This window comes from Propithecus coquereli, unplaced genomic scaffold (assembly GCF_000956105.1).
Source record: "Propithecus coquereli isolate 6110/MARCELLA unplaced genomic scaffold, Pcoq_1.0 Scaffold70, whole genome shotgun sequence".
Taxonomy (NCBI): Eukaryota; Metazoa; Chordata; class Mammalia; order Primates; family Indriidae; genus Propithecus; species Propithecus coquereli.
In genome coordinates this window covers 1,915,658-1,927,076 of record NW_012153063.1, presented here as the reverse complement: position 1 = coordinate 1,927,076, position 11,419 = coordinate 1,915,658, and the positions used below count along the sequence as shown (strand labels likewise).

General features: G+C 43.8%; 1 protein-coding gene across 1 annotated transcript in view; it reads left to right on the top strand.

Moving 5' to 3' along the window:
• The first annotated feature begins 346 nt into the window (after nt 1-346).
• KLF7 (Kruppel-like factor 7 (ubiquitous)) overlaps nt 347-11,419 on the top strand; it is an 88,098-nt gene continuing 77,025 nt past the window's right edge. Inside the window, exon 1 of the mRNA XM_012661248.1 lies at nt 347-896. Coding sequence (XP_012516702.1) covers nt 795-896 — 102 coding nt within the window. The 5' untranslated portion in view covers nt 347-794. The remainder of the gene's footprint in view (nt 897-11,419) is intronic.

Here is an 11,419-nt window from a genome sequence, read left to right as displayed (position 1 = left end):
GCCCCCTTATATAGCCCTCTAAAAATAGCTCGCCTCGCACCGCCTTGTAAGGCAGCAGGGAGATCCGCCGCGCGCCAATCCGCGCCGGCCGCCAGGGCCAAGCCCCGCCCCGGGCCCCGCTTTGCGCTCGCCATTGGTCCTGAGTGACTTCATGAGCCCCCCGTTTACCTTACATGGTCACACGCGGTCTAATGGACGCCCTGCTCCGAGATCCCACGGCTGCGCGGAGAGCTGGGCGGGGGGAGGGAGTTCGGGGAGGGGGAAGAGTAGGAGGAGGAGAAAAGGAGGGGGAACTACAAACTAGCAAGGATGGGGTGGGGGGTGGGGAGGGAAGAGAAGGGGGGAGAGAGAAGCGATCGCGAGAAAAAAAAAATGCAACCTCCCAAAATAAAGAGCAAAGATTGCATTAGGAGCGAACAGCTCTGCAGAAATAGATGGCAGCTTCGTGTCAGTGAGTTTGCATCCCCCTTCCTGATCCCCGAGCTGGAGTGATTAGAGCCCTGGAAGGGAATTGTTACTCCCGTGGAGAAGTCCCCTTTTCCTGGCAGTCGTCTGCACTGTACACGCTGGATGCCTCTCTCCATCCACCCCACTCACGCTCTCCTCTCTCACCTCCTCTCTCCCTCTCCTGCATTGATTTTTTTTTTCCTTTTTAGTTGACTGAAACAAAACAAAACAAAAGGGCCACTGGATGTCTGCCTTCTTGGGGGGTGAGCCAGACAGACTGACAAACAAACAGACCCAACTGTGCTCGGGGGAGGGTTTCGCCTCCCGTTTTGCCCGGCAGCAGCAGCATGGACGTGTTGGCTAGTTATAGTATATTCCAGGAGCTACAACTTGTCCACGACACCGGCTACTTCTCAGCTTTGCCATCCCTGGAGGAGACCTGGCAGCAGGTGAATGATTTAAATTACTTGTGTAGATCGTGTGGTGGCGGCGGAGACGCAGGGGCTGCGTTGGTGTGGGCTTTGGGTTGAATTTTTGTTTGTTTGTTTGATTTTCCTCCCCCCTTTTTGGCTGTATGTTTTAAAAAATGTTTTCCGAAACAGTCATATGCGCTTACCTCTCCACCCACCCCTAACCTCTTAGTGTGCCGAGCTGAGCAGCCGGTCCAAGCTGCCTGCGTTCCAGTCACCAACAACACATCCTTGCGCACACGTTGTCGGGCTCACTGTCCCCCGTCAGAGACCTGCTGAACTTCTGGGGTTCGGAGGAGCCGGGTGGGAAGGTGGCTTGGGGCTTTATGAGCGATATCGCTGACAGGATACCACGTTCCTACATGCATGAGCCCTACCTGCTTGGTACCTTAAATCAGGTTCATCTGTTTCAACTGGTGCTTACGACCGTCAGATGGGGGGGTGGGGGAAGGAGCAAAGCGGAGTGTTTTCTCAGTAATTAGCAAATGTCAATAGAGAATAGGAGCTTGATTTTGAGATTAGAAGGTAGGCAAAAGGGAGAAGAGCCCAGTGACAAAAGATGATACTCAAGTAGGACAGGAAGATATATGTCTTAGGCTGACAATGCATTGTCGGTTTCCCCAGTGTAATGCCTCCAGAAAGAAAACACCCTCTGTGTGTGTCCTTGTTTCTCTTTTTTGTTTGAGGTCCCTTTCCAGTTAGACAGCACAACCTTGGACAAAGGGTGGTGTGTGCTTCCCTGCCTCTGACTTTGTCTTAGAGGACTAGTTAAGAAACTCCTGGGATGCTGAAGGGCATGGATGTCAAGTTGGCTAGGCGTCCCAGCAAGGATGAAGCCCGGCTGGTGACAAGTTCGCTGGGCTTTGTGAAGTGGAATAAAGAAAGTGCTGGTCAGTGGAAAGTGCTGGGTCTGCTGCGGAAACAGTGTTTTTTTTTTTTTCAGCAGCGATTAGGAGCTGCTGGGGGACATTCTGCAGGAAGGACGGTGGGTGGGGGCGGGGGGGGCACGGGTATTTAAAAATTCTACAGTGTGCACCATGGAAAGTCCAAGAAGACAGTCCGGATTTGCACATAGGAAGTGTGAATTTGTACAGTCGGTCCTGGAGAAACCCGCTTGCCCTTGGGGAGGGCTGTGAGAGGCTCTGTGTGTGGCTGCTCATGGAACTTCTCCGCTCAGTGACAGGAGCTTGTTAAGGCTAATGAACGGCTGAATTTCCTCTGCCCGGGATCCAAAGCAGGATTTGCCAGCTTGAGGCAGAGATGTAACAGTTGCTGCTCTAGCAAGAGTAGTTTGGCTTTTAATATAAGGAGCCCAGTGGCAAACCTATCCTCTGCCTGTACCACTGTTACTAGTTGTTGTTCTCCCCTGATCAGAGGCTGTGAGTTTCCCTGCAGGTATTGGCCTTTGGTGTCTGTGTGTCCACGCATGCATTCCTGTCCAAAGATGCTGGCAGATACTTGTGACTCTGTAAACACACACACAGTTCACACATTTTTAGCATAAGGCATTTCTTCAATGCATCCTTACCCCTATCTTTAACAAGACTATCTCATGCAGGGTCTCACTAGATCTTTTTCCTCCTTTTATTTCACATGTTCACATGCTAATTAAACGAAAATGTTGCCAGAATTTCATTTTCTGAAATAGCTTTCATTTCACACTGTCAGCCCACTGGTGTAGAATCGGTTGCATATTAACAACTGTCTAGACAGGTTAGGGACGGGAATCTGTTGATTTAGTCAGCCTGCCCAAGGCAGCCCTTGTTTGTGACTAACTGTTAAGCAGTGTTGGAGGGAAGAAAGTTGGCTTTATTTGTTACAACGTTCTCTCCTGATGAATCACACAACTTTGTTTTGGTTCAGGTTTTCACAGTAGTAAAGCCTGATTTGGGGGAAGGCCTCTCCAGGGGAAACCTGCTTTTCTGGATCTGGCTAAATCATCCAGGAGAAACTCTAGATCTACAAAGGAACATCATTGGTTTGACAATTAGAGGATGTTTTAGATCTATTGTTTCCTAAGAAGCCATCTCTGCTCTTCCTTCTCCCCTCCTCCTCCTCCCCATCCATCTCTTCCCCCCATCAAGAAACCTCAAGCTTAGTTTCTATCTTCAGGCAAAGGAATTTTCACCCCTCAGAATCCCCCCATTTCTTGCCGTAGCCCTCTCCAACTGCAACCACTCTCACCTTAAAACCCCTCGCCAAGTTATTTCAGAGGCGTGCTCATACTGAAACACAACTTGTGGAGAAGCACTTATAAACAAAATGTCACTCTGAGGAGCTTTATGCTCTGGACTTTGTAGTCATAACTGCTTTTCATAAAGGTGACTAAGACCCTATGTTTACACTGATGACAAAACCTCTAACCTCTATCCCTTCTTTTCTCCCCCTCCCTGAACCCCGTTGCCGTTTCTGAGTGTAAGGGATGGTGATGGTTATATGCAACTGTTAGTTCCAAATCAACCCTCAGATGATGAAATATTGAGACTTCCTTGCTTAAAAACAGCTCAAGAAGGTTGCTACAAAGAACCCCAGGCAGGAGGAAGTTTCCTGATACTCTGGGGTAATCAGATTTTAGAGGTCAAATGAGGAGTAATTATTAGATGTTCTCTTAAAGTGAGCAATGTACCTGGCCTCGGGGAGATAAGCGAAATACGGAAATTCTGATAATCTTATTTGGTTTCTAGAGAAAGAGTGGCTTGGATGATAAACCCAAGAACATCTGTGCATTTGAAAATTGAGGATGGACTATTTGGGGATTTTATTTTCACCTTATGGTATGGGATAATTGTCCTACTAGTCAGTGAGCCTATGACAAAGTCGCTTACTGTGACAGGGCCACCCTCTGACATGGAGATCATCATTTTGACATTGGATTTTCAGACATTGATGCCTTAGCCTTATAGCTCCAACTCTGAAAATCGTTGCTGGTATAATTTAAAAATCCAAATGGACTTCCCACATTAACAGCTCTCCATTCCTGAGCTCTGACTGCATACTTAAGCACTTGGCCCAAGTAACATCATCTCTGCCTGTCGTATAACTGTAAATTACACTGTGCTTATGTGGTCTATTATTTTATGGAATTCAGCTGACGCACAACTCTTAAGGCTACCAGCCCTGAGCGCTTTGAAAACTTGCAGGAAATTTTCCAAGAGCTGCCTGAGCAAAAGTACGAAAAGTCAAGGGTAGGACGGAAGCCGGAGTAGCTTATGGGGTACCACTTTATGATGGATTGAAGGAAATCCATTCATGACTTTTGTTGCCAATAGAAATTGTGATTTTTTGGGACTCACTGATGACTTGGAAAATAAAAAAGGATTTGATACAATACATACTCTTAGTTATTTTCTTCTAGAAAAATGCAAAGACTTTGAGAATTTTTATATATTCTTTATATCTCGTCTGCTGTTTCATGAGTACAGGTCAAGTAATGATGTTCTAAGTCTTATTTGGACTTAGCTGCATGTCATTGAGGAGCATGGCATGTTTACTTGAAAACTGTTATGGAATTATGGTCGTTGTTAATGCTGATTCATAATTGGCAGATGGGGTCAGTTTCAGGCCTCGTTTTTGCTCGGAGAAAATTTTCCATTGCTACTGGAAACAAATAAATAAATCATAGAACATTCCTCCTTCCTCCCCCATCCCCCCATTGTTTTAAACTAATGGCGTACTTGGCTACTGTAAGGACTAAAGTGTCCCCATAACACTGCAATTTCACCTTGGTTTCAGGCACCCTGAAACACTTTTTATGAGGGCCTTTGGTACAAAGCATCTCTAGGGGAAAACCTACAGAAATGGTTGCATTCCAAGAACAATGTTCTGGTACCAGGAATGGAATTTGGTCTGTGAGCCACATTGCTTCTCCTTTTATGTGATGATCTTGCCTTTGCACTGCCTTCTACAGGCCTGAACAGCCAGGTGCTGTCTCAGCCAGAAAGACAAAGCAAACTGTGGGGTCCATCCATCTGCAGTTTTGCCTCTGTCCCCAATTTGCAGAAAACCTTGTCATGAATTAGAATTTCTTGGCAACAGCACCACCCAGGGAAATTTGTAGACACAAAGGAGCCTTGCTAGCCACATTGAAAGGATAAAATAGCTGGCTTTTTTTTTTTTTGTATGTGATTTGTGTGTTCTTTAGTTACTGTAAATCTATTTTTTTGTTTGAAACAGTGACTTGGTAGATGAAAAAAAATTAGAACTGCCCGTTATCCAGATTTTTCTTTATAAGGATGCAATCACTAAATAAATGTAGCTTTAAAAATGAAAGCACATGTGAATGGAATCAGTCACACACTCGGCCTTTCTTTAATTGATTCATTTCCATGTTCTTTTAATAGACACATCTTTGTGTAGATTTGGGGACTGTCAAACGTTCAGTCTACCTGTTTGAAGTTTGGTATTTTAAAGTAAGTGAACATTGTAATGCAATTATTTTTACTACATCTGTCCTTAGTAGGGGGAAAAGGAAGTCACCATTCTTTGTTTGTCATGAACCTCCCACTCTTACTCTTTACCCTGAGGAGAATGGGGTGTTGGGGTCCCATCCATTTAAAAGGCAGAGCAGAAGATGCAGGATGACAACCTGGCCCTGAAATGATTTGTGTGTGGGTATATCAGAGACCTTAAGTGTCCAAATGTAGGCTCTTCCTCTCTCCCAGCCCATTCTAAATACAAATGCCAGTGGGGGCTAATTTGTCTCCCCACTTAAATGAGGATAGTTTAGAGAGGATCTTAATGGGGCTTTTACTGGCTGTTGTCTTATGAAACTTCAGATTTTTCCCCCTTCAGGGAGTTGTTGTATTCTAACTTTTTGAGTACAAGAAGGCATTGCAATCATTTAAAATCATTCTTTGTGCCTACTGGGGAGAGAAGAACACAGTTTACTCTGGCCAGTCCCTGCTGGCTCATGCTGATAGGATAGCTGCTCTGATACCAGACTGGGTGGTAGATGCCCCCTATCTTTGCAGTTTATAGTAGTGTGCAAGGGGTTTTTAATCAGCTTTGCTGGACCCCATGACTGGCGAATGCAGAAAATGCCTCTCTGATTCTGGTTCATTCATCAGTTAGCATGCATGTTGGAAATGAGATTTGCTGAAAGTGTAGGACAGCTCCCCAACTTAACTTGAGTGGTGCCAGAAGGGTAAGGGGCAGAGACTTGGTCTCTACAAATCTCTTTGTTCTCCCAAATCAACTAAGTGCTTTCTTAGTATAAACAGGTGGAAATGTTTTAACCCCCAAATGCCAAATCTTACTAAGTACAGTGATTAGAAAACTCTACAACTACTCATCATGTTAAAGTTGGTGAAACAAGTTATAGTAACTAATCATTAATGTTATATGTAATGTTGACAAGTTAAAAAGCACTCCTTTCTCAGTTATACTGTATGCTCATTTTAGAACATGCACATGAGAAACTATCTTTATTCAATCTATAGTTCCCGGAAAAATAAAATGTTGCTATATTAGGACATGCCTTTACCTAAGGTTAGTCATGATCTTGCTTCTCCCCTACCTTGCCCTTATTTCCTGCTGCTAATTTACAGAATTATTTCTACTGCCTTGAGTCTTTTTGGTTTTCTTCAGTTGGTATTGGGTGTGACCCTAAGAACTTAGTCCTGTTGTATATATTATGCCTGTCCCACTCTCCATTAGTGCAGCTTCCTGCTGCTCTATCCACCACATGCTTGACATGTAGATGTCACAATGTCACAGCCCAGTGTCCACAGCGTCCTTGGGATTTGAGTCTAGTATCAGCCTGCTGGAGTGTGAGTGACTTCTGATTGAGCTGGTAGCTGAAACTAGTCACACCTTGTGGGATTTTCTTTGCTTATATTAAAATATAGAAAATATTTGACAGTAAATACTTCATTCCTTAAGCACTTGTTATGTGCAAAATGCTGTGTTTGGCAATGCAGAGTTGAATTGGATATAGATTCTGCCCTCTGGGAGCTTGACTCTAGTAGGAGAGAGAAAGTAACACAATAGAACAAGAGTGCCATAAAAGGAAATACTCAGTTCTGTGAGTGTTCGCAGGCTGACCTGTGCCTATCTGTATTTACTCACGTTGTTTATAACCTTGTTTATAAAACATGCTTCAAATTCACTGAATTCTATTGTGGACATGCTTTTAGCTAATGGCATGTTGGGGGCTGGATACTTTTAGGGCAGATGCATATACGATATGAATACACATGTCCATAATGGCCAGGAAACATCATCCATGTCTGTGCCATTTGGAAATGATTAGAGGTAATTAAAATAATTAATGTAGAGCCATATGTGCTATCTATTTCTAAATATGGGTATATTGACAATTCCTGAGGGTCACATTGAAAATTAGATCCCCAGCCTTATACCAAAGCAAGAAACACAGAAATCTCAGAATTTGAAATCTCGAAAGGGTCTTGGTTTCTTCACCTTGAAAAGACTAGGGTTGGACTAAGTGATTGTTAAAGCCAGATAAGGCATAGAACTCTCCAAGGTCACACAGCTTCTTATTAACACTGATTGTTTCAGGGCCCAAGACGCTTTCAGATGCCCAAATCAATTTGGTTTCTTTCCATGACACTCTCTGAATATGTTAATACTTTGACTCACTTCTCATTCCCCACCCCCCCTTTCCCATTACTCCCACGCAAAAGAGTCAAGAAAATCACCCTTTGATGTTGAAGAGTACTGGTACATGGAATTTTGGAATTGGCTGAGTCTTAGACCAAGCTATTGAATATTTTAGAGAAGGCTTACTTGTGTAATTTAATCCCTTTTCCACTTTTAATAATGTGTTACGGTAAATTGGAAAATATATACTGCACTGAAAAACAAAACAAAAGCCCCCAATTATAACTCTAGTCTTATAAAAAGTACTATCCCTTAAATAATAACCAATGGAACAGGATTGTGAAGGGTGCATTGAGGCATATGTGGTAGGGGGTTGGGTGGAAGAGAGAACTGCATCAAACGTGAGATGTGAAATGGCTTTGTTTATGACACTTCACCAACAAAGGGACTGCATGAAACTTTATCACCAACCCATGTGCCAATTCATGAAAATCTTTTTTTGAAGTCTTTTAAAATTCTTGAGAGGGTTGGATGGGCAGTGAGGTTGTAATGTTTTATAGATTTAAACAAAAAGAACCTCATATTGTAATAAGCAATTGGGAAGAAACTCAACCTCCATGAGGTTTTTAAAAAACTCTTGGGGGCTGGAGGATAAAGCAGGCCTAATTTTCACAATTGTCCCTAGTGAGGAAAGGGAAGCACAGGAGTCCTCTTCACTTTTTTGTCCCGATTACTTTCTGCCCTTCCTACCTCCTTGCAGTCTCTGGTAGCTGTGATAGTGAGAATTCTCCCTTGGAACTCATCTCACAGATCTCTTTCACCTCTAAGATCTTAGAAGTAGACAGCTCCTTCCCAAATGGAGACTTCTTTATTTCTTCAGAGCTATAATCTACGTCTCTAACTCCACACATTTTCCTGCGCTTCAGGCCCACATTTTTGAGTTGGAAATATGTAACTGGCAAGAGAGGCTTTTAGGGTTATTCCGCCATCACCTCAGCTGAATATGTCCCAAACCCCTAACTCATCCACTTCTTCCATGGACCACTTCCTTTTCCTGGCTTCTCTATTTCTTTTAATACTGTGACTGTTCTTCTCATGATCTGGGTTTGACACTCTAGTCATCATGGCTCCTCTGTTTCCTTTGAATCTAATAAAAAATTAGATTTAAAAAATCGAATTAGCTGACATCTAAAATTAGTTGAAAAATCCCATTGATTTGGCTTCTGTGGTCTTCAATCAATCGCTCCCTCTGCCATTGCCCTGGAGCACCCCCTGTCACCTCCCTGGACTTGTCTTTCTACTGCCACCACCTGCTTTCAAACTGTCAGTGGCTCCCTGGTACACATAGGATGAAGCTAGACTTCAAAGAGTCAAGGTGTTCCAAGATTGGGCCTACGTAATTTTTATAAGTTTCCCCCCTTTTCTTGTGTAGTAAATGCCATCCAAATTAGGTGATCATGTTTCCTACTTCTGTCTTTATTTATGTTGTTTCCTTCAGCCTTTTCCTCTTCTTCCCTCTCCCCTCTTGATTTTCTTTGTCCAAATTCCATCTCTCTCTCTCTCTCTCTCTCCCCCCCTCTCTCCCTCCCCCCCTTCTCTCTTCTCATTGTCTTATTTTTCCAGTTAGGTTGTATGATTTAAAGTACAGTTGGTGCATTGCGTATAGTTTTGGTAATCATCTTTTTGTATATAACCTGCTTCTTAGCCTTGCACATCGTAGGCATTCCATAGTTATTTGGGAGTATGTCATGACTATGACTTAAGATTTGACGGTCTTTAGTAACGGATCTCAGTCATGGCTGCACCCCAGACCAATTAAATTAGTATCTCTTTGGGAGGGACCCAGGCATCACTGTTTGTAAAGCTTCCAGGTGACTCCAATATGCAGCCAAGGCTTTGAGCCATTAATAATTTGAGGATTAACATATTTCAGGGTTGCAGGTGCCTAGTCCTTATGTTGAAATATTTCATTTTTTTGTCTAACTGGCAATCTAAGTCTACCAGAGTTTATAATAAAGCTGGACAGAGCTGGTGCATGTGTTTCATCGAGTTCATTGGTTAGTAGCAGCTGTCCAAGTGTCGTTCCATCCTTCTTGTTTTGCTTTCCCTCACCCTGAAGTGTCTAAGGCAGTTCTGTTTGGCTCACATTTCCTGTGACCCACCAGAGGTTTGCTTAACCTGGTCAAATTCCATTTCTGGAAACTTTGTGGTGTTGGGCATTAAATTCCAGTCTTGCCATGTTTCAAATAATTCATTCTCAGTAGGTCCTTGGCCATGATTTTCCACTGACCTCAGCCTGTTCTGTGGTTTTAAAAGGATGGGTGCTTGCGTGCACATCTGTCGGGTGATGCCAGATGGGCATTAGGTAGCAGCTCTCCATATTCTTAAATGACTGACCACACTGTTTGGAAGTCGACTCTGTTTATAAAGAATTTCAAAGGAACCATCTTTCTAGTAAAAGGAGCAAAAATAAACCATGGAAGAATCGCTGCTGAGAACATTCAGGCAAGGAGGCTGCCTCCACACCCTTAGAAGGCTTAGCTCCTGTGGCAATGACCGTGGGCGTGTGGAGATCTTCACAAAGAAGCCTTAGAAATGCCTCTTTTTCAAACTGTGATGTTTGCAAAATTGTATGTACTGTAGCTACATCCTTTCATCTATAAACTGTCTTTGATGGGGGTATGGTTGGCAAAAGAGAACATTAGGATGGGAGCTCAGAGCTCAGGATGGAAGGGTGCCTTTTGGGAAGCTCGACCCAGCTGTGAAAATGGCAATTAGCCGTGGAGCAATTGCCCTGTAAGGGAATGCCTGCCTGCTCTTGACCCCACTCTGACCTTCACCTGCCAGAGCCGAGTTAGCAGGAATTCAATGCAGTGGTCGTAGTGTTGGCGCTCATTTTTGGAGAGGCGGCAAAATTTGCTCAGCATACAAAGAAGTGGACATAGATTCTCCCTACCCTGGACCTCTACTTTTTGAGCTTTTGAGCTTTTTCGTGTGTGTTCACCTGGTCACTACAGCTGCTGTTAATGGAGCGCAGTCCCCGCCTATGGCGTTGAAGGATGTCTTCTGTGAGGAGGCCCTGTGCAGAACTGATGCTCCGGAGCCCTACTGACGATGCTGCTCAGTGTCAGGCTGGAGTCGTCTTTGCTTCTGCATGCCAAGATTGTTGAGCCCTCATCTTTGCATTTTCCTCTCTAGCTCAGGTTCTTGCTTTCCTTAATCGGGGCCAAGAGAGGATTTCTTCCGTGATGGGGATTTTCATGGTTGCTTGTGAGAGTCTAACAAACATTTGTATTGAGCTTTTGTTCTGAAGGGCTTGGGGTGTTTTGCTCATGGTCTCTTGTCATTGGCACATTCTTTCTGTAACTAGCGAGCAGGCAGATATTACAGAATTTCCCATTCAGAGGTGAGAAAATTGGGGCATAGGAAGATTAAGCAAGTTGTTCTACAGAAGCTGCAAAGCAAATGAGTTGCAAAACCTGTGGCGGGGTACACTTTCCTCTTCCCTTTCTCCACTTTGCTGTTCTTCCTATCATCAAAATAAGTACCCTAATAATATCTAATATGTATCAGATACTTCCTAAACATGGTATCATTTGAATATCTTGTGTGAGTCATTTCATTTAATGCTCACAATGACCCTGTGAAATACATATTCTACTTATCCCCATTTTACAGATGGAGACATTGAGGTTGGAAGAATTGAATGACTTGCTTAAAGTCACACAACTTGGAAGTCTTTGAGCCAGGATCCAAACTGGGGCAGGCTGCCCAATAATCTCAATTTTTTTTTTTTTTTTTTTTGAGACAGAGTCTCACTCTTTTGCCTGGGGGGGGGGCTAGAGTGCCGTGGCGTCAGCCTAGCTCACATGAACCTCAAACTCCTGGGCTCAAGTGATCTTCCGGCCTCAGCCTTCTGAGTAGCTGGGACTACAGGCGTG